The sequence below is a fragment of the Rhinoderma darwinii genome, chromosome 5 (genome assembly GCF_050947455.1).
Source record: "Rhinoderma darwinii isolate aRhiDar2 chromosome 5, aRhiDar2.hap1, whole genome shotgun sequence".
Taxonomy (NCBI): Eukaryota; Metazoa; Chordata; class Amphibia; order Anura; family Rhinodermatidae; genus Rhinoderma; species Rhinoderma darwinii.
In genome coordinates this window covers 204,990,520-205,014,939 of record NC_134691.1, presented here as the reverse complement: position 1 = coordinate 205,014,939, position 24,420 = coordinate 204,990,520, and the positions used below count along the sequence as shown (strand labels likewise).

General features: G+C 40.8%; 1 protein-coding gene across 1 annotated transcript in view; it reads right to left on the bottom strand.

Annotated features, from left to right (window-relative positions):
• Positions 1–24,420, bottom strand: part of SACM1L (SAC1 like phosphatidylinositide phosphatase) — a 227,553-nt gene that overhangs the window by 189,952 nt on the left and 13,181 nt on the right. The window contains exons 2-4 of the mRNA XM_075826884.1: positions 21,084–21,181; positions 19,758–19,832; positions 11,756–11,883 (exon numbers count right to left, since the gene is read on the bottom strand). Of these exons, the coding sequence (XP_075682999.1) occupies positions 11,756–11,883; positions 19,758–19,832; positions 21,084–21,181 (301 nt within the window). The remainder of the gene's footprint in view (positions 1–11,755; positions 11,884–19,757; positions 19,833–21,083; positions 21,182–24,420) is intronic.

Below are 24,420 nucleotides of genomic sequence, written 5' to 3'. Positions count from 1 at the left end.
TAGAATAAAAAAAGTGATCAAAAAGTCGCATGTACCCTAAAATAGTACCAATAAAAACGACAACCCGTCCCGCAAAAACAAGCCCTTACACAGCTTTTTTGACTGAAAAAAAAAAAAAAGTTATGGCTCTCAGAATATGGTGACACAAAGAATAAATAATTTTATCGAAAAGTGATTTTATTGCGCAAATGCCACAAAACATAAAAAAACGATATACATCTGGTATCGCCGTAATCGTATCGACCCGCAGAATAAAGTAAAATGTCATTTATAGCGCACGGTGAAAAGTGTAAAAAAAAAAAAAAACGACAAAAAACATTGTCAAAATTTGTTTTTTTTTGCCACTTTGCTTGCCAAAAAAATCTAATAAAAAGTGATTAAAAAAAAAAATATCACATGTACCCTACAATGGTACCAATGAAAACTACAGATTGTCCCGCAACAAATAAGTCCTCGCACGGTTCCGGTGAAGAAAAAATAAAAAAAGTTCTGGCTCTCAGAATATAGCGACAGAAATTGTGCAGTGTCAAAAAGCTCATAAGATCTGGCGCCATTTATGAGTGCAACATTGGCCACATATCTGCGGATTATTATTTATTTACCGAATTATTATACCCTGATGTACTCTGCCCAATTTACACATACCCCCACATCATAAACTGAAATACCAGCAAAACCCCAAACAGAGCAGTTACCAAGCAAACTCTGTGCTCCAAAAGCCAAACGGCGCTCCCTCCCTTCTGAGCCCCACAGAGTGCCCAAACACCAGCTTACGTCTACATATATGATATTTTATGTCCGGGAGAACCCGCTCAACATTGTATGAGGTATTTGTCTTCAGTGGCACAAACTGGGCACAACATATTGTGCATTAAAATGGCATATCAGTTGAAAATGTTAATTTTCACTTTGCACCATCTGCTGCGCATTACCGCCTTCGCGCACCACGACTTAATAGCATGTCGTGGTGCGGGGGGTTATATATGGAGCGGGCTCATGCGCTGCGCTCGCTCCATATTCTGCAGGTGTCCGCTGTGTATTACAGCTGACACCCGGGACTAATGGACAGGAACAGCGATCGCGCTGTTACAGGAGCCTGTAAAAATGATATTATACTGCAATACATTAGTACTGCAGTGTATTGTACCAGCAACCTAATGATCGCTCGTTCCAGTCCTCTAAAGGGACTTTTGGGAGGTTTCCACTGTTTTGGTACCTCAGGGGCTTTGCAGATGCGACATGACACCCGAAAACCATTCCAGCTAAATTTGAGCTCCAAAAGCATAATATTGTTCCTTCCCTTCTGAGTCTTGCCGTGGGTCCAAACAGCAGTTTATTACCACATATGGGGTATTGATGTAATCAGGACAAATTGCTTTACAAATTTTGGGGTGATTTTTCTCCTTTATTCATTGTAAAAATTAAACATTTCTATGTTTTTTCAGCAAAAAGTAGATTTTCATTTTCACGGCCTAATTCCACTAAGTTCAGCAAAAAAACTGTGGGGTCAAAATGCTAACTATACCCCTAGAAAAATACCTTGAGGGGTGTAGTCTACAAAATGGGGTCACTTTTGGGGGGTTTCCACCGTTTTGCTCCCTCCAGGGTGTTGCAAACGCGACATGGAACTGAAAACCAATCCACCATCGGGAGAAGTAGCTTTACAAGTTTTGGGGTGCTTTTTATTCTTTATTCATTGCAAACATTTTTTTTAATATTTTTTCAGAAAAAAAAGTAGATTCTCACTTTCACAGGCAAACTCCAATAAATATAGCAGAAGACCTGTGGGGTCAAGATGCTAACTACACCCCTAGATAAATTCCTTGAGGGGTGCAGTTCCCAAAACCGTGTCACTTTTGGGGGATTTCCACTGTTTTGGCACTACAAGACCTCTTCAAACCCGACATGGTGCCTAAAATATATATAATAGGGCTGGTCCTGAAGGCCAAAATGAGCTCGGTCCTAGGTGCTCCTTTGCTTCGGAGGCCGGTATTTCAGTCCATTATGACACTATGGCCACATGTGGGATATTTCTAAAAACTGCAGAATCTGGGAAATAAATATTGAGTTGCGTTTCTCTGGTAAAACCTTCTGTGTTACAGAATTTTTTTTTATTACAAATGAATTGCAGCATAAAAAAAAAAAAAAAAAAAAATTGACAATTTTCCCTCTACATTGCTTTAATTCCTGTGAAACGCCTAAAGGGTTAAGAAACTTTCTGAATGCTGTTTTGAATACTTTGAGGGGTGCAGTTTTTAATATGGGGTGATTTATGGGGTCTATCTAGTACATAAGGCCCTCAAAGCCGCTTTAGAACTGAACTGGTCCCTGTAAAAATCGCCTTTTGAAATTTTCTTGAAAATGTGAGAAATTGCTGGTAAAGTACTAAGCCGTGTAACGTCCTGGAAAAATAAAATGATGTTCAAAAAACTATGCAAACATAAAGTAGAAATATGGAATATGTGAAATAGTAACTATTTTGTGTGGTATTGCTATCTGTTTTACAAGCAGATACATTTCAAATTAGAAAAATCATAATTTTTGCACATTTTCTCAAAATTTTGGTGTTTTTCACAAATAAGCAATGAAATTTATTGACCAAATTTTTCCACTAATATAAAGTACAATATGTCACGAGAAAATCTCAGAATCGCTTGGATAGGCAAAAGCATTCCAGAGTTATTACCACATAAAGTGACACATCAGATTTGAAAAAATGGGGCTGGTCCTGAAGGCCAAAATGAGCTCGGTCTTTAAAGGGTTAAAGGATCTGCTGCGAACAATCTTGGTGCCAGATACCACAGGACACCTTCAGGCCCATGAGATATGAGTTATATATTGATTAGGTAGTTGACACACGCATAGTAATGTGCAAAAGTTTTAGGCCCTGTTCACACAGTTTGCCGCGGAAACTGCGTCGGAAAACGCGCAAAAAGACGGCCGAAAAGGCCTCCCATTGATTTCAATGGGAGGCGGAGGAGTTTTTTTTCCCCCCGCGAGCGGAAAAATCGTCTCGCGGGAAAAAGCAGCGACATGACCCTTATTCGGGCGTTTACGTTTTTGACATCCCATTGACAATGGGAAGCAGAGAAAGCGTTTTTCGTGGCGTCTTTGCCCGCTACGCTCAATGGCCGCGGGCGAAAAACGCGGCAAATTGCGTGCAGGCAGATCAAAATCTGCCTCAAAATTCCAGATGGAATTTTGAGGCAGAATTTCCTGCCTGCAAAAAACTCTGTGTGAACAGAGCCTTAGGCTATGTTCACACGGAGTATTTTGGGGGAGGAATATCTGCCTCAAAATTCTGTTTGGAACTTTGAGGCAGATTTTCCTCTCCCTGCACGCCGATTTTCGCGCCGTTTTTCGCCCGGGCCATTGAGCGCCGCGGGCATAAAACGGCGCGAAATACGCTTTCTCTGCCTCCCATTGAAGTCAATGGGAGGTCAGAGGCGGAAGCGCCCGAAGATAGGGCATGTCGCTTCTTTTTCCCGCGAGGCAGTTTTACTGCTCGCGGGAAAAAGACGCAGACGCCTCCCATTGAAATCAATGGGAGGCGTTCTCGGGCCGTTTTTGCCGAGTTTTGCGATGCGGTTTCCGCGTCAAAAAACTACGCAAAATACTCTGTGTGAACATAGCCTTAGGCAGTTGTAGAGAAAAATGCTGCAAAGTCAGTTTTTTTTTCAAAAATAGGTTTGTATTGATCAGTTCACATAATACAAAGTGAATGAACAGAAGAGAAATTTTAATTAAATAAATATTTGGTATGACCATCCTTTCCCTTCAAAACCAAATCAATTCTTCTAGGTACACCTGCACACAGTTTTTGAAAGAACTCGGCAGGGAGGTCGTTTCAAACATCTTGGAGAACTAACCACAGATCTTCTGTAGATGTAGGCTTCCTATAATCCTCCTGTTTCTTCGTATAATCCTAGACAGGCTCGATGATTGAGATCAGAGCTCTGTGGGGGCCAGATCATAATTTCCAGGGCTCCTTGTTGTTCTTTACGCTGAAGATAGTTCATAAAGACATGGATTGTATGTTTGGGGTCGTTGTCCTGCCACAGAATAAACTTGGAGCCAATTGGATGCCTCCCTGATGGTATTGCATGATGTATCATAGTTACACAATTAGTAGGGTTGAAAAAAAAAACAAAAAACACTTCTGTCCATAAAGTTCAACCAAGGAATGGGAGAAAGGGGATGGATGAAAGTAAATTTCTACACATTGACATAGGAGTTGATCATTTTGATGTAGGAAATTATCTAAGCCTTTTTTAAAGCCATCTACTGTCCCTGCTGTGACCAGCTCCTGCGGTAGGCTATTCCATAGATTCACCGTTCTCACAGTAAAGAAGGTTTGTCGCCTCTGCAGGTTGAACCTTTTTTTTCCAGACGGAGGGAGTGCCCCCTTGTTTTTTGAGGGGTTTTACATGGAACAGGATTTCACCATATTTTTTGTGTGTGCCATTAATATATTTATATAAATTAATCATGTCCCCCTTAGTCGTCCTTTTTCAAGGCTAAAGAGGTTTTATTCTTTTAATCTTTCCTCATAACTTAGATTCTCCATGCCCCTTATAGCTTTGTTGCTCTTTTTTGTATTTTTTTCTAAGTCCAGGGCATCCTTTCTATGGACTGGAGCCCAGAACTGAACTGCATATTCTAGATAAGGCCGCACTAATGCTTTGTAAAGTGGCAATATTACATCCCTGTCCCACGAGTCCATGCCTCTTAATACACGACAATATCTTGCTGGCCTTTGAAGCAGCTGATTGACATTGAATGCTGTTATTTAGTTTATGATTTACAAGTACACCCAGATCCTTCTCAACAAGTGACTCCCCCAGTGTAGATCGCCCTAAGACATATGATGCATGCAGGTTGTTGGTACCCAGATGCATAACTTTACATTAAACTTCATTTGCCAACTGGATGCCCAAACACTTTGTAAATTGCAAACTGATTTAAACAAACTAACATCTTCAATGGACTGAACTATACTACATAGCTTGGTGTCATCTGCAAAAATAGAAACAGAGCTATTGCGGGAAGGAGTTTAAAAAAAAAAAAAAAAAAAAAAATCGACAGCTCTGGTACGTCGGCATTGCAAGTAACTTCCCGCAATCAGACGTACCAGACTCGTCATGAAGATGAAGCGGGCACAGGAGCTGTGCGCGTTTCATTTTAAGCAGGTGTCAGCTGTAATATACAGCTGACATTCCGCTGCAATGGTGGTGGTTGCAGTTACCGCCGATTGCCGCCATTTAACCCCTTCAATGCAGCAGTCAATGGTGTCCGCTGCATTGAAGTGGTTGACAGAGGGAGGGGCCTCCCTCGCGAGAGATCGCAAGTTGCTATGGCAACCAGGAAGCCTAGCAAAGGCTTCCTGGTGGCCAGGTACGGAAGCCTATTAGGTCCTGCCCAAGGAAGGCCCTAATAGGCTTAATTGTCAGATGAAGAATGACAGTTAGGGTATGTTCACACGAATAACAAGGGAAAACAGCTCCTGATTTTCAGACGTTTTATGAGCAACTCGCGTTTTTCACGGCCGTTTTTGGAACGGTTTTCAATAGAGTATGAGAAAATGGCTCCAAAAACGTCCCAAGAAGTGTCCTGCACTTCTTTTGACGAGCTGTCGTTGTTCGCGCCGTATTTTGACAGCTCGCCTGCACAGATCATCATAAGACCCATTGCAAGCAATGGGCAGATGTTTGCCGACATATTGGAGCCGTCTTTTCAGACGTAATTCGAGGCATAAAAAACACCTCCATTACGTCTGAAAAGAGGTTGTGTGCACATACCCTTAGGGTATGTTGACACGGCTTATTTTCGGCCGTTTTTCGGGCCATATACGGCCGAAAAATCGGAAGCAGAACGCCTCCAAACATCTGCCCATTGATATCAATGGGAAAACGGTGTTCTGTTCCGGTGGGCCGTTTTTTTGACGGCCGCGAAAAAGTAGTGCATGTCACTTGTTGAGCCGTTTTTGAAGCAGTTTTTCATTGACTCTAGAAAAACAGCTCCAAAAACAAGCGTAAAAAACGCCACGAAAAACACGAGTTGCTAAAAAAAACGGCTGAAAATCAGGAGCTGTATTCCCTTGAAAACAGCTCCGTATTTTCAGACGTTTTTGGTTAAGCGTGTGAACATACCCTTACAATACACTGCACTACATAAGTAGTGCAGTGTATTGTACAGGGGATCAGAAGATCAGATCTTCAAGTCTCCAGGTATATATAAAAAATAAAAAAAAGAAGGAGAAATAAATAAATAAAAGTTTTAAGTAATAAAAACAATAAAATCGCCCTGTTTCCCTGATCAAGTCCTTTATAATTAGAAAAAAATTAAAACAAACCTATACATAATGGGTATCGCCACGTTTGGAACAGCCTGAACAATAAAATAACCGTGCGGTAAAAATAACGTTTTAAGACCGCAAACAAATTAAACGACAAATATTCTTTTTTTGGTCACCTCGTCTCAGAAAATGTTTTAAATAAAAAGTGACCAAAAAAAAAAATAAAAAAATCACAAGTACTCCGAAATGGTACCCACAAAACCTACAGTTTACAGTTCGTCACGCAAAAAGCAAGCCCTCCCACAGCGATAATCAACTGAAAAAGTAAAAAACAGTTATGGCTGTCAGAAAATGGGGACAATAAAACATGATTATTATTTTTTTTTAGAAAAGAGTATATTTATTGCGGGAAAGTAGTAAAACGTTAAAAAAATAAAAAAAAATAAAAAAGAATACATTTATTATTGCTGTAATCGTATCGACCCACAGAATGAAGTGAACATGTTGTTTATACTGCACGGTGAACACTGTAAAAAATAAGAAACAAAACAGTGCTAGAATTGCTGTTTTTTGGTTTCCTCCTCTCCCAAAAAATGCGAGTAAAGAAAAAAAGAAAAAAAACGAATTTACCCCCAACAAGCCCTCACACAGCTCCGGAAAAATAACACGTTATGACTCTCAGAACGCAATGATGCAAAATGACGGCCCAGCCTAATATTTGAGGTCCAGTAGCTTTTCACCAAGAACCCCACATCATCATTTGCTAGACCCCACAGGAGGACCCCGTAGATGCAGCAGAGATGAGGAAACTTTAGGGCCTTATAGGGCTAGTGAAGAAGTCAAAGATCAGGCCGTACTGGAGCGCAGATATTTTGTACAGTACCCAAAAAACCTGGCCTGTGCATAAAGCGTACCACACCAAATCATGGATAATTAAATTTTAGTATTCATTCACCCCATTACTACGTCATCCTATTATGCCCCGACGCACTCCAACCCGGCCTACATCTCCCCTGACGCACTCTGCCCGGCTTATATATGCCCCCACATTATAAGATGAAATGCCAGTAAACAAATCGGACCCCAAACAAAAACTACTACCAAGCAAAATCTGCGCTCCAAAAGCCAAATACAAAACTAATTTTGTAAAATCTCCACTCTAAAAAAACAAATTGCACTCCTTCCCATGATCACATATGGGGTATTACCATGCTCGGGAGATATTGCTTTACAAATGTTGGGTGGCTTTTTCTCCTTTATCCCTTATGAAAAAGAAATTCTACTTTTTAGTGGAAAAACTTTGACGTTAATTTTTACGGCCTAATTCCAATAAATTCTGCAAAAGACCTGTGGGGTGTAAATGCTCACTATACCATTAAATAGATTCCTTAAAGGAACAGTGTCATCACAAATAATTTGTTTATATGTTAAAGATGTTAGTGCCTTAATATAAACGTTTATTTACATTTGTGTGTTTGTGTTTTACTGTTTCTTATTTTCACACTTTTTCTTCCCTATGGGGGCTGCCATTTTTTGTTCCATTTCTGTGTGTGTCGATTAACGACACACACAGACATGGAATACGGCAGCCACAGTCCCATAGGGACTGCGAACGGCTCCCGTCCCATTGACTGCCGTGTACGGCGTCTGTGTGGGAACTGCGCATGCGCCGCTCCCACACAGTCCTATTCGAAATTGGCGCCGTCCGGCGCCATTTTCCTGTGGACCGGAAGTCGCGGCTGGACAGTAATATTACTACTTCCGGTCGCGGCTTCCGGACAAGTGCACATGGAACAGCGGCAGCAAAGGGAGCGGACGGGCCGCGGCGGCAGGAGCAGGTAAGCGATTTCAATGTATGTTAGTGTTTGTGTGTGTTTACTACTGCATGTAAACCTACTACACTGTGGGTTACCTCAAAAAATGGCGACACACAGTGTAGGAGGTTAAACCTTTCAAACCCCTCTTTTATCCCGGCACTAGCCAGGATAAAGGAGGGGGGGATGCTGAGAGCTCACTAGAGCGATAGCTTTTAACCCAATGTTGCAATGCTGCAATTTTGGGAACTAGCTCCAAACAGCTCCATCTAGTGACCAAAAATGGGTAGTATTATAAATTTGAAAAAATTTATAATATTTCCTGACTCGCGAAAAAAATAAAAAAAATTTGAACAATGTTTAATCACCCACACACTAAATGTTTAAATTTAAAAAAAAAAAACATGTTTTTGGGGCGACACCATGCCTTTAAGGTGTGTAGTTTCCCAAATGGGGTCACTTTTGGGGGCTACGACTGTTTTGGCCCCGCAGGGGCTTTTGAAATGTGACATAGCACCCGAAAACATTCCATCTAAATTTGAACTCCAAATGGTGCTCCTTCCCTTTTGAGCCCTGCCGTGTGTCCAAACAGTAGTTTAGGACAACTTACGGGGTACTGCCGTAATCGGAAGAAATGGCTTTTAAAACGTTGGGGTGCTTGGTCTCCTTTATTCCTTGTAAAAAGTCCACATTTTAATTGGAAAAAAAAATGTAGGTTTTCAATTTCATGGCCTAATTCCACTAAATTCTGCCAAAAAAACAACCGTGGGGTTAAAATGCTCACTATACCCCTCTAAAAATTCCTTCAGGGGTGTAGTTTCCCAAATGGGGGTAACATTTGGGGTGTTACCACTGATTTGGGCCCGAAGGGGCTTTGAAAATGTGACACGGCGCCGCAAACCATTCAAGCAAAATTTGAGCTCCAAAAGCCAAATAGTGCCCCTTCCCTTCTAAGCCATGCCGTGGGTCCAAACAGCAGCTTATTGCCTCATATGGGGTATTGATGTGCTCAGAAGAGGTTGCGTTAGAACTTTTGGGGTTATTTTTCTCCTTTATTGTGAAAATGGAAAAATCTGCGCAAAAACATTTTATTACAAAAAAAACTCAAACCCACTACACAACTGAACTGGTCCCTGAATAAATAGCCTTTTGAAATTTTCTCGAATATGTGAGAAATTGCTGCTAAAGTTCTAAGCCTTGTAACGTCCTACTAAAAGAAAAGAACATTCAAAAAAACGATGCCAACAAAGTAGACGTATGGGATATGTGAAATAGTAATACTTCAGAAAATAGTTACTATCTGTTTTACAAGCAGATACATTTAAAATTAGAAAATACCAATTTCTCTCTAAATTTTTGTGATTTCACAAATAAATATTGAATTTAAAATCGACCAAATTTCTTCACTAACTTAAAGTAAAATATGTAATGAGAAACACTCTCAAAATCATTTGGATAGGTAAAAGCATTCCAAAGCGATTACCACATAAAGAGACACGTCAGATTTGAAAAAAAAACAAAAAACAGGTCTTTGCCGGAGGCCAAAATAGGCTGTGTCCCGAAAGAGTTAATCCTATCCTCTCGATGATTAATAAATAAGTTGTATAATAGTGGTCCCAGCACTGAACCCTGGGGTACACCACTTATAACCGGGGACCACTCAGAGTAGGAATCATTGACCACAACTCTATGGATAAGGTCCATGAGCCAATTCTCAATCCAATTACAAACTATACTTTCTAAAACTATAGTCCTTAATTTACCCATTAGACGTCTATGGGGGACAGTGTCAAATGCCTTTGCAAAGTCCAAAAACACTATATCCACAGCGGCCCCTCTGTCTAGGCTTCTGCTCACCTCTTCATAAAAACAGATCAGGTTGCTTTGAAAGTACAGTATCTGTCTGTATTTCCCTGCATGGGGGACACCATTAATCCTGACCAAATCCATTTGCTGAAATGCAGCCCCAAACTTGCAAGGAACCTCCATCATGCTTCACGGTTACCTGTAGACACTCATTGTACAGTTCTCCAGCCCTTCGGCAAACAAACTGCCTTCTGTTACAGCCAAATATTTAAAATGTTGACTCATCGGTCCAGAGCACCTACTGCCATTTTTTCTGCACCCAAGTTTCTATGTTTTTGTGTGTAGTAGAGTTTGAACATCACATCTTGAAACCCCAGTCTGCTTTGATATATTTTCCTGGAAGAGACCTTGCTTATGCAGTATAACTACCTTGTGACTTGTTGCTATGCTCAGTCTTGCCATGGTAAACCTGTCACATGAAACGGTCTTCCACAGCCTCTACACTGCTGTTTCTGTTACAGTTAATGACGGTATCAACCCACATATGACAACGATGATCATTATAACCGGTTTGGTATAATTGTATAATCATACACCTGACTATAAGCCAACAAAATCCATGACTTTCTGCAAGTATACCTAGAAGATTTAATGCTCTTCCGAAGGCAAAGGGTGGGCACACCAAATATCAATTTGATTTAAAATTCTCTTCTGTTCATTCACTGTGTATATTTTTAATTGATAAAAAAACAAAAAACTATTAACCCCTTAAGGACACGGCCAATTTTAGCCTTGAGGACAGAGCAATTTTTTTTACATTTCACTCTTTGCATCCCGACGCTCATAACGCTTTTATTTTTTGTACGACGTAGTTGTATGAGACTTTGTTTTTTGCAGGACAAGTTGTACTTTATGTACGTACCATTTTTTAGTACAAATACATTATCGTTTAATTTCTATAAATTTTTAATTAGATTAAAATGCAGAAAAAAAAGCAGTTGCGCATCAGTTTTATTTTTATTTTTTTACACCATACACAATAAAGAATGGTATACAATTGTAGTACAGGTTGTTACGGTCGTGGCGATACCAAATATGTCTATATTATTTCATGTTTTGGGACTTATATTTTAAAAAGTTGATTATAAAAAATGTGTGTTTCTGTGTATTTTATTAACTTTTTATTTATTTATCTACCATTATTTTTTTTTTACATTCATTTAACTTTTTTTTTTAATCCCATAAAGGGATTTATCATTTTGATTTTTATTTTGTAACTGTAATGTACTGGCATAGATTTATATGCCAGTACATTAGCCTGTTACTGATCGTACACAGGCAGTTGTTAGGGCATACCTCAGTATGCCCTAACAACAGGAAATATGTTCAGACAGCCCTGGGGTCCTTCACTGGACCCTGGGCTGTGTGGCCATATGAGTTATGGGCTTTGATCGCGTCAGTTATTTTCTGTGACGCGATCAATGTGCAGTCCCCTCTCCTTGAACGCCGCAATCAGCTGTCATCGCGGCGGTCAAAGGGTTAACGGCGGAGAGAAGATGTTTCTCTTCTCTCCGCTGTCAGAGCGGGGCCGTGGCTGTGTATTACAGCCGTTGCCCCGCTCTCAATCGCACAGACGCGCGCAGGGACGGCTGTCACAGGACGAGTATGCTCGTCCTAATGCGCGAAGTGCTCGCCGCTCAGGACGAGCATACTCGTCCTGTGTCGGCAACCAGTTAACACTTCTACTTTTTAAACTATTCTTACATTGCAGCATTTTTCCACAACTGCCTAAGACACATACAAAAATATATATACACACATACACAATGCCAAAACTCACCTGAGTATCAGTTAAATGTAAAAATGTCTTTTTATAGGAAATTATGTCAAAATCTGTCGCTTTCCAAATGGAATGGTTGAGAAGGTCACCTACTTTCTTCTTACGGGTAATCACAATCAGATACATTCCTGTAAATTGAATTGGAGAAAAGCATTAAAGCATTATCAGTACAAAAAAAAACTCATACTCCCTCCATGCTGCATACTTTGACCCGCTTTCCTTCCCTCTTAGTTTCTGTGACTGCATATTTTTTTCTCTCCATGCTTGCTGAGTGAAGAGACTTCTCATGGTGTGAAAGCTGTGCTGAGTAGTGATCTGAGTCAATCACAAGTCTCTACCCTACGGCTTCTCCTTACCCCTTAGTGTTTTAGTGAAAAAGCATGAGCAACTGAAGCTACAACCATCCTCCTCATCTTCTAGTGACCGTTTTACACTAGATCGATTTTTGGGGGACAAACGGAGGTGATCGGTAAACTACAGGTTGTTTAATATAGGGAAAGAGCCATCTTCCTCCCCTAATAAGATATAATTCACAGTCTTCAAATGTACTATTGATTTATGCTAAAAACAACCATAGGTATGCTTTAAAAGGTAATGTTTGATCAGAAAATTATCGATTGTTTAACCCTTTCATGACCAAGGGTCATTGATACCCGTGTCCAGGTCAAATTTTCCATTTTGGATATGCACTTTAAAACGATAATATCTTTGCAACCTCTTTGAATATCAGAACTATTTTTACAAGACTTATGAGGCTTTACTTTAACTCCATGTGTTTAATTTTTATTATGAGCAGACAAAAATCACCCAAAAATTTGAAAAACTTTTTGTATAATTTTTTTTATTATATATATATATATATATATATATATATATATATATATATATACACACACACACACACACACACATATATACACATATACATACACACGGTGTGCCATTTATATGGATACACCTAAATAAAATGGGAATGTTTGGTGATATTAACTTCCTGTTTGTGGCACAGTATATGGGAGGGGGGAAACTTTTCAAGCTGGGTGTTGACCATGGCGGCCATTTTGAAGTCGGCCATTTTGTATCAAACTTTAGTTTTTCCAATGGGAAAAGGGTCATGTGACACATCAAACTTATCGAGAATTTCACAAGAAAAACAATGGTGTGCTTGGTTTTAACGTTACTTTATTCTTTCATGAGTGATTTACAAGTTTCTGACCACTTATAAAATGTGTTCAAAGTGCTGCCCATTGTGTTGGATTGTCAATGCAACCCTCTTCTCCCACTCTTCACACACTGATAGCAACACCGCAGAAGAAATGCTAGCACAGGCTTCCAGTATCCGTAGTTTCAGTTGCTGCACATCTCGTATCTTCACAGCATGTGTCATGGTGTTAGGTCCAAGCATTCCTAGATGAACAGTTTCCTAGAAAGTGGATTGGTCGTCGTGGGCCAGTTGAATGGCCCCCTAGGTCTCCCGATCTGACCCCCTTAGACTTTTATCTTTGGGGTCATCTGAAGGCAATGGTCTATGCTGTGTTCACCGTGCAGGACAAATAATTATTATATTTTTATAGTTTGGGTCGTTACGAATGCGGTGATACCAAATATGTGTACTCTCTCACATTTTTTCCTATAATAAAAGACTTATTATAGGAAAAAAAAGGTTTGTTTAACTTATTTTTAAAACATTTTTATTAGCTTTTTTTTTTTTACTTGTATTCTAGCAGTTATCAGTGCTGCAAGTCTTCATTACACTACCTAGGTAGTGTAATGTATCATAAACATTCAGTGTGACGCCGAGAGTCACACCAACAGGAAGCCTATAAGGACCAGCCATAGCTTCCGTGCGTTGCAGACCCAGAGGCCGATGTATGGCCTCCGGTTTTGCCATGACAACCAACGGCAGCAACCGCAAACGGTCCCCAGGAAAGTTTGTTTTAGCAGCAAACTTTCCAGTTTGTTGCTACAAAAAAGACTTTCCCTGCGATCACATGATCGGCACCTGAACCAATCAGGTCCCGATCAGGTCTTCGGGACCAGAGGCAGGTGTTAACAGCGCGATCCGGGTATCAGCGCTACTCTGGGACACCCGATCGCGCTTTTAACACCCACCGTGAATTCACATCGGCGCTGCACAGAGCCCAGCAAGCACCGACATGAATTTAGAGTGGGCGGCCGGAATGCGGTTACTGTTGATGATTATGGCTAACAGTTAACCCCTTAATGACCAAGCCATTTTTTACGTTTTTTCCATAGTCTTATTCAAAGAGCTATAGCTTTTTTATTTTTGCGTCGACATAGCTGTATAAGGTCTTGTTTTTTGCGGGACAAGTTGTAATTTTTAATAGCACCATTTTGGGGTACATAAAATTTATTGATTAACTTTTATGAACTTATTTTCTGGGGGGGGGGAGATAGAAAAAACCCAGCAATTTCGCCACACTTTTGCGTCCTAAATTTACGCCGTTTACCGTGTGGTATAAATAACACAATAACTTTATTCAGTGGGTTGTTGCGATTGCAACGATACCAAATTTGTATCGTTTTTGTATGTTTTACTACTTTTACACAGTGAAAACACTTTTTTCAAAATTATTTGTTTTTGTGTCTCCATATTTGAAGAGCCGTAACGTTTTTATTTTTTCGCCGATGCAATTCTAGGAGGGCTTTTTTTTTTGCGGGACGACTTGTAGTTTTTATCGGTACCATTTTGGAGGAGATGCGACTTTTTGATCACTTTTTATCACATTTTTTTTTTTAAGGCAGGATTCAAAGAAAACAGCACTTTCTGCAAGTTTTTTTATTTTATTTTTTTATGGCGTTCACCGTGCGGGTTAAATGATGTAATAAGTTTATAGTTGGGGTCGTTACGGACGAGGCAATACCAAATATGTGTAACTAATAAAGCCGTTTGTAAGGGGGAAAAGTGGGTTTTTCATTTTTTTTTCCACTTTTTATTAAAAACTTTTTTTTTTAACTTTTTTACTAGTCCCACTAGGGGACTTCACTATGCGATCGTCCGATCGCATTTATAATGCACTGCAATACTTCTGTATCGCAGTGTATTATGCCTGTCCGTGTAAAACGGACAGGCATCTGCTAGGTCATGCCGGAGGCATGATCTAGCAGGCATTCACGACAGGCAGACCTGGGGGCCTTTATTAGGCCCCCGGCTGCCTTTGGAGACACACACTCGGCGATCTTATCGCCGGGTGTCAGTGGGATGAGAGGGAGCTCCCTCCCTCTCTCCAAAACCGCTCAGATGCGGTGCACGCTATTGCGCACCACATCTGAAGCGTTAAACGGGTGAGATCGATACTAATATCGATCTCACCCGGTAGATCAGGGACGCCCCCAGCCCTCAGCTACCTCTGGCAGCTGAGACAGGTTTTTGACAGAGATTTGACAGCTCCCTGCTCCGTTTACTTATTCCGATGCAGCGACGTAAAAAGTCTGTTGCATCGGAATAAGGCCCGTTAGTGACCGACGGTCACTAACGGGTTAATGAAAACCCAAAATTTAGTGTCTCAGAAAATTAGAATATTAAATAAGCCCAATTTCAAAAATTATTTTTAATACCGAAATGTTGGCCTACTGAAAAGTATGTCCAGTATATGCACTCAATACTTAGTCGGGGGTTCTTTTGCATGAATTACTGCATCAATGCGGCGTGGCACGGAGGCGATCAGCCTGTGGCACGAAGGTGTTACGGAAGCCCAGGTTGCTTGGATAGCGGCCTTCAGCTCGTCTGCATTGTTGGGTCTTGTTTCTCATCTTCCTCTTGACAATGCCCCATAGATTCTCTATGGAGTTTAGGTCAGACGAGTTTGCTGGCCAATCAAGCGCAGTGATACTGTGGTTATTAAACCAGGTATTGGTACTTTTGGAAGTGAGGGCAGGTGAGCTGGCCGTGGATTCCGCTCCTAAAGGGAGCTTAGGTAGCGCTATCTTAAGGGGTTGTGTACGACGCTATCTACAGTGGGGGGTGTATTTCTGGACTCTTAAAGCCCCGGCAGACATGAGTGCATCGCTGCTCACACTAAAGCAGCACTGCACTCATTAAACCCCGTTCAAGGCTGTCAACGTTTATACACGTGGCAACGGAACGCATATGCCTTATGGCAGTCGTGAAGGAGTTAAATCAAGTTATGTTAAACATATTTAAGAATTTTTGACAAATATTTTATTATTTTTTGTTATCATTATCTAGACTAGGGATGCACGATGCATCGAAACTTTGGTACGGTTTCGAAACTCTGCATCCCCAAACTGTTTGATAACGTTATTTCATGTATTTCGATACTGAGCTGTGCGGCCGCACAGCTCAGTATTGTAACACATGAATGTATGAGAGCGGGGCTGCGGCTGTGTAATACAGTAATTTTCCCGCTCCAGAGTCCTGACAAGTGCGCGCGGTCAGCATGAGGTGATGCGGCCAGCACTGCACTAATGAGCGGCAACACTGAAGACAGAACATGGCGGACGCACTACAAAACACCCCCATGTTCTGTCCTCAGTGCCTGAACCGCCGCTCATTAGTGCAGCGCCGGCCGCATCACCTCAGGCTGACCGCGTGCGCACTTACAGTCATAACCCCGCTCATTAGTGCAGTGCTGGCCGCATCACCTTATGCTGACCGCGCGCACTTGTCAGGACTCTGGAGCGGGAAAATTACTGTATTACACAGCCGCAGCCCCGCTCTATAACGGCGGAGATCAGAGAGACCTCATCTCCACCGCTATTCTCCTGAATGCTGCGATCAAAGCTGAACGAAGCATTCAAGAGGAAGTGAGAAGGGGGAATGCCCCTGGATCGCATCACAGGAATTCCTGTGACGCGATTGAGGGACATACCATATATGGGCAGACAGCCCAGGGTCTATTGAAGGACCCCAGGTCTGTCTTACCATATTTCCTGTTAGGGCATACCTAGGTATGTCCTAACAACTGACTGGGATATAGATCTATACCAGTACATTAAAGTTTAAAAATAAAGTAAAAACAAAGTAATGTTAAATTAAAAAAATACACATACACTTTTGCAATAAACATTAAAATAAGTCTCAATACATAAAATATACACATATTCGGTATTGGCGCGGCCGTAATAACCTGCACAACAATTTTTTTGCATCATTTATGAGGTGTACGCTGTAAAAAAACAAAATAAAAACGGCTTTCATTCACTTATTGTGGGGCACGAGGTGTGATGAATTTAACCTCCATGTGCCTCACAATAATAGTAATTAACCCCATCATGTACCTCACACATTAACTCATTATGACTGAGAAACAGGATGGGGTTAATTCCTATTAATGTGAGGCACATTCAAAATTCATCACACCTCGCGCCTCACATCAGAAAACGAAAGAACTTTTTTTTTATTACGGTTAGCAAAGTATCGTTTTGGTATCTAAATCGCAAATACTATACGAAGTATCGGTATCGAAGTCCAAACTCTGGTATCGTGACATCCCTAATCTACAGAGATCGCTTCTCAGCAGACTTCTCATTAGGATATATATATATATATATATATATATATATATATATATATATAGAGAGAGAGAGAGAGAACACAGGATACACCATTCTTAATGGGTGATGAACACCGTTCTCCGCCTATTCTTTCCTGCACAATGACCTCGGCACAGGTCAGAGAATGGGTGGAAAACAGAGCTTGGCCCTGGCGTGTTGTGTGTGTGTTTTTATATATATATATATATATATATATATGCACCGAGCTTGGTCCTGGCACCGTATCTGCGCACATTAGCCGGGAGATTTGTCGTAGCTTACTGCGCACACCGCAGTGTCCTCCACCCTTCGTACAGTGCACAGACTAAATAAATGGGCTGAGTACGCAAAAGATATTGAATGTGCGCATATAGGTCTATATGTAATGGGTGAGTTTAATCGAATGAGTGTGGTTACGCAAGTATGAAGGCTTATGTAATTATGTACATAGTGTGGAAAACCCTTCAAACATTCTGGACAGAGAATTTCTTTATTTAGTGTCCACTTTAATATAGGGTGTATTTGGAATATCGTAATGGTTTTATTTTATTATTATTAGAATCATTTTTCATGGCGTGTTACAGCACAAAACACTGCGTCCTACTTTGCAGGTTCTCCGCCTTACTTACCTAATCCTGTTACACAGCATAAATTTTATAGCTCAGCTAGAGCGGTTTTCTACAGGCATTCAGCTCAAATCTCTTGCAGATCATGGGTTCAGAAGTGTGTGGTATCAAGTGTGAGATGTGGTTTTTACACCAGGGATTGTACAGTACATGGATTTTGAAAAAAAAAAAAAAAATGTAGTGTAGCATACATTGCATTACAGGAGGAGTGCCTGTAAGGCTCTGTTCACACTTCTGTTGGAGGGCTGCATTTGGAGCCTCTGATTGGCAGTTGCTTCACATTTGACAGCAAGAATACTGCAGCATGTACAAGCGAATGGGGTTTGTCAGGGCCCCGTGTGGGTCTGCTGTACAATGGATTTGGCATAGTGTTGCGGTTTCCGCTATGAACAGAAGCAAATATTGCAGAAGTGAACCTAACCTTAAAAGGAGACCTTTCCCCAAAGGTAAAATATTAGTTTAGTATAAAAGTAAATCAGATGTTAGAGTTATAGCCAAAGTTTCACAATTTATGTTTTTTTACTTACAGAAGTAGTTGCAGGGTCCAGTCACAAAAGGAAGTGCCTCCTTATTGGTGGTCGCAATCAGGCTATGTTCACACAGAGTTTTATTTGCAGGCGGAAATTCTGCCTCAAAATTCCGTTTAGAAGTTTGAGGCAGATTTTCCTCTCCCTGCACGCCGATTTTCACGCCATTGAGCGCCGCAGGCATAAAACTCCGCGAAATACGCTTTCTCTGCCTCCCATTGATGTCAATGGGAGGTCAGAGGCGTAAACGCCCGAAGATAGGGCATGTCCCTTTCTCCCGCAAGACGGTTTTACCGCTTGCGGGAAAAAGACGCCTCCGCCTCCCATTGAAATCAATGGGAGGCATTTTCGGGCCGTTTTTGATGAGTTTTGCAGCGCGGTTTCCGTGTAAAAAAACTCAGTGTGAGCATAGCCTTAAACTACCTTCTCAGCAACTTATGGTAAGCAGTCACATTGTTATTGACTGAAAAGTCTGACAAAAAGAAAGTTGATCATTAGTTGTTTATCAGCTAATTCTGAACGTTGGCAATTACCCTTAGTTCTAATCTACAAATATATGGTGACCCTTCCTGTTGTCACTTGCAAAAACGGCCACCACAAATGGAAGAAAAAAAACAGAACAGTACCCAAAACCGCTTTTCATTTTCCGATTTGAAGAGTGTGCCCTATGTAAACCAACGTGCCTTTCAGCTAATTGGCTGAGAGGTACCACATAGACCCGGCCACGACTCCTTTAGGAACTAAACTGCTACCGGCCGTGACCATGTGATGACTATTAACCAGGGACATATTAATTTGAGTTCGCTTATTTCTTCCAAAGCTACATCCCAAAAAGCAGGACTTTTTCCCTGGTACACGGTCTTAAAGCCTTGTGGAACATTGTCGGAGATGTGGTATTTTGCCCTAAAGAGCAAATAAGCACTTTTTAAAATAAAAAAGATAAAGGATACAATAAAAAAAAAGTGATCAAAAAGTCACATGTAGCCCAAAATGGTACCAACAAAAACTACAGCTCATCCCGCCAAAAACAGCCCTCATACTACTACATCTAAGAAAGAATAAAATAAAGTTATGGTTCCAATAAGTCAGGAAAGAAAATGCAGTTGTGCAGGCCCCCCTTTTTTCTTTTTCGGATTCACGAGGCGATTCTAAAGGCCCTAGTATTAGGGATCCAGGAAGGGGGGGTTGAAACATATCTGCTTGGACCAAGGGTGCCCATATTATACCAGGACATCACTTTCCCAGCAAAAAATTCCCCTAACTGCAAAAGGTGCAACGTGCGCACCAAAAGGGGGATAAGAAAGGACACCATAGAACTTGTTATTTACTTACCAGCAACTAATCTTACTGTACCCAATATACCACATATAGGTCTGGTAATTGCTGATGGTGGGATGTCCTTCTTCGCTGTAAGATATAATTAGCATATAAGGTAATTATTCAGTTCCCAAACGTCCCCAACCAAAATATCCTTTTAAGTTAAAATGAATTACCGAACAGCAAAAAATTAGGAAGTCTATTTCTTTGGTACACAGAACACCTTTAACCACTTGCCGACACAGGACAACAATGCTCGTCCTGAGCGGCGGGTACTTTGCACGTTAGGACGAGTATTCTGGTCCTGTGTGTCAGCCATGTCCACACGTGATCAGGAGCAGTCCCGCTCTAACGACAGGAGAAGAGAAACCTGTTCTCTCCACTGAATGCCGCGATCAAAGTAAATATGAAAAGGGGGGGACTGCCCTCTGATCGCGTCATAGAAAATCCCTGTGACGCGATCAAAGCCCATAACTTGCATGGCCAGACAGCCCAGGGTCCATTGAAGGACCCCACGGCTGTCTGACCATATTTCTTGTTGTTAGGGCACACTGAGGTATGCCCTAACAACTGCCTGTGTACAATCAGTACACAGGTTAATGTACGGACATATAGGTATATGCCAGTACATTACAGATAAAAAATAAAAAATCCCTCTATGGGATTAAAAAAAATAAAGTTAAATTAATTTTAAAAAAAAATAGTAATGTTAAATATAAAAATAGTTAAAAAAAAAATACACAGAAATACACTTTTTGGTTTTTACAATAAACTTTTTCAAAGTCCCAAAATTTTAAATAGACATTAGGTATCGCCACGACTTTAACCACCTGTACAACAAATGTATAATATTATTTATGATTATCTGTGTATGGTGTAAAAAAATTAAATAAAACTACAGCGGAACTGCTTTTTTTTCTGTATTTTTGCCAAAATAAAAATATATAAAATTAAAATGCGTTTGTACAAAAAAATGGTACCTAAAGTACAACTCGTCCCGCAAAAAACAAAACCTCATACAACTACATCGTAAAAAAAAAAAGTTATGAGCGTCGGGATGCAAAGAGGGAAATATAAAAACAATTGTTCGGTCCTCAAGGGGTTAAGATTGTAAATGGACTAATGCACAACGGAAGCATCCATGCAACTTTGTCTCAGGGCAAGTACTGGAGCAGCCATCTTCCATGTGTTTTATATAAAAGACAATCATGACACAAATGAAATGTTCATTGGCTAATCATAAAAAAGTTCACACAAAAGTGGGGACCCTTTAATCAGGCAGGTTTACATTGGGGAAAAAATATCATTATTAGTAATAGAATGCATAAACACTAATAGTACCTGAAAGAGTAACTTCTGTAGATACTCTATCAATGACAAGAACATCATCAACACCATCATCACAGGCTTCCACAAAAAACTTCTCAGGTGTAGTATGTCTAGAGGAATTAAAAGCACAGAACTTTAAAAAAAATACATTAGGATCTTAGTAAAAAAACCAAACATGATTATTCCAAAGTGCATCCACAGTAATTCACGCTTAAAGGGGTTGTCCACTTTCCACTGGTGGGAACCCCAGAGATCCACTGTAATCTGTGGGGAAACCTGGCAGTGTTCAATTTCCCGGGACCAGGACAGGTCCTCTAAGCCGAAAGACACTCTTTGTAGCTACTCTACAATCTGCACATGAGATAAGGCTCCTGAAAAAAAGGAGCCCCTCTATTAAGTCAGAAGTCCCTAATAGGGTATGTGGAAATAGGTTTACCTCTGATCTTACGTCAGACTGACACAAGATACACACAGCACTTATGATACACAAAGAGTACAATGGTTAGATTTACTAAGCGGTGTAAGTTTTAGACCTGAAGATGCACCAAATTTATCACAGTGGTGCATGCTGTATTTAGCTGGACTTGCTAGACATTTTGCCCTCCTTACACTACCTTTGATTCTGCTTAATTTGCGAAAGAATTTTGTACCAGATCTTTGCCACAATTTGGAGCATTTTAAACAGCACCCCACTTTTCCACTAAGCCCCATCACTTTTTCCAAAATTTCTTTGAAAGTTTCTAGAGAGTAATAAACATCTAATCTTTGTGGTTCATTTTTCGACACATTCTAGGCAGAGACACATTAGTAAGGACTAATTCACATTGTTATTTTCCTTCCATCTGAGGTATATGTCATGAGGATTCCCGACATATACCTCCGACAGAAGGTAGTGACCCCACTGTAAAGGCAGACACGTGGAATACATCACCCGAACTCCACGGGCACAGCGTTAATTGAAACACTGTGCCAGTGGAAGTCCCGAACGTCACTGTTAATATATAGATCGGGACAACAGGAACTTTGAGTTGCTGGAATCCCCAGCCAGAGCGTCGGCAATGCTCTGGCCGGGGATTTCGCTCCTGGAGGGAGCCACTAACATCACTGTCAATGTACATGAACAGTGAAGTCAGGGGCAACCCCACGGCCGGAATCACAAGGCCAAGTGCCCCCTGATGCACTTCGACCCTGGGGAAAGCTCCACAAGGTACACATTTAACACATACCACTGACTGATGCCATACAGTGTACCGACGCAAACCAGCCCAACGAAGGCCGTAAGGACACTCTTTTGGCCTCGGTTGGACTAAAGGAGCCCTATTAAAACATTTAGGGTATGTTGACATGCAGTGGTTTCAGACGTAATTCGGGCCGTTTACGCCTCGAATTACGCCTGAAAAAACGGCATCATTACGCCTCCAAACATCTGCCCATTGCTTGCAATGGAATTTACGGTGTTCTGTTCCCACGAGGCTTAATTTTACGCGTCGCTGTCAAAATACAGCGCGTAAAAAGACGCCCGCGAAAATGAAGTGCAGGACACTTCTTGGGATGTTTTTGGAGCAGTTTTTCATTGACTCCATTGAAAAACAGCTCCAATAACGGCCATAAAATACGCAAGTTGTTACAAAAACGTCTGAAAATCAGGAGCTGTTTTCGCTTGAAAAAAGTTCTGTATTTTCTGATGTTTTTGAGTTTGCGTGTGAACATACCCTTAGAGTGTATTTCAGGAGATTCCCGATGTACACTTTAAATGTAGGGCAAAAATGCAATGTGAACCAGTCTGTCCAGTCCCAAAAAATGTATGGCCTATCCTCAGGATAGGCCATTAATAACCGATAGGTTGGGGGGTTCAACTCCCGGCACTCCCGCTGATCAGCTGTTTTGAAGGGGCCGCAGCGTGCGTACGCTGCATCCAGTTAATTTCCTTCAGTGCTTGCACTGTGAGTCGCCGACACACTTGTAGCGGCAGTTCATAGCATTACAGCCTTAGCCCATTCACCTAAATGGAAGAAAGCTCTAAAACTGTGAACCACTGCTACAAGTGTGTCGGCCATTCACAGTGTGAGCACGAAAGGAAATGAAGTGGATGCAGCGTTCGTACGAGCGCTGCGGCCCCTTCAAAATCGTTAGTTTTTCCAACTTCCAAGACTTCATAACTTTTTTATTTTTCCATTGATGTAGCCATATGTGGACTTGTTTTCTGCAGGACAAGATGTAGTTTTCGGGATACATGGGACCTATTAAATAATTTTAGAGGGATGGGGGAAAAAAAGCCATTTTGTCATTGTTTTTTTAGGTTTATTTCTTATGCCAATCACCATGTGTTTAACCCCTTCCCTCTTTAGCCACTTTTGACCTTCCTGACGAGCCTCATTTTTCAAATCTGACATGTGTCACTTTATGTGGTAATAACTCCGGAATGCTTTCACCTATCCAAGCGATTCTGAGATTGTTTTCTCGTGACACATTGGACTTTAAGCTACTGGCAAAATTTGCTCGATATGTTCAGTATTTAATTGTGAAAAACACCAAAATTTAGCGAAAAATTACAAAAATTAGCATTTTTCTCAATTTGAATGTATCTGCTTGTAAGACAGGCAGTTATACCACACAAAATTGTTGCTAATTAACATCCCCCATATGTCTACTTTAGATTGGCATCGTTTTTTGAACATCCTTTTATTTTTGACGTTACAAGGCTTAGAACTTTAGCAGCAATTTCTCACATTTTCAAGAAAATTTCAAAAGGCCATTTTTACAGGGGCCAGTTCAGTTGTGAAGTGGCTTTGAGGGCCTTATATATTAGAAACCCCCAAAAAGTCACCCCATTTTAAAAACTTCACCCCTCAAAGTATTCAAAACAGCATTTAGAAAATGTCTTAACCCTTTACACATGTCACAGGAATTAAAGCAAAGTAGAGGTGAAATTTACAAATTTCATATTTTTTTGCAGAAATAAATGTTTAGTAGAATTTTTTTTATAACACAGAAGGTTTTACCAGAGAAATGCAACTCAATATTTGTTGCCCAGTTTCTGCAGTTTTAGGAAATATCCCACATGTGGCCGTAGCGTGCTACTGGACTGAAGAACCGGCCTCAGAAGCAAAGGAACACCTAGTGGATTTTGGGGCCTTATTTTTGTTAGAATAAATTTTAGGCACCATGTCAGGTTTGAAGGGCTCTTGCGGTGCCAAAACAGTCAAAATCCCCAAAAAGTGACCCCATCTGGGAAACTACACACCTCAAGGAAATTATCTAGGGGTACAGTGAGCATTTTGACCACACAGGTTTTTTACAGAAATTATTGGAAGTAGGCCGTGAAAATTAAAATCAACATTTCTTCAAA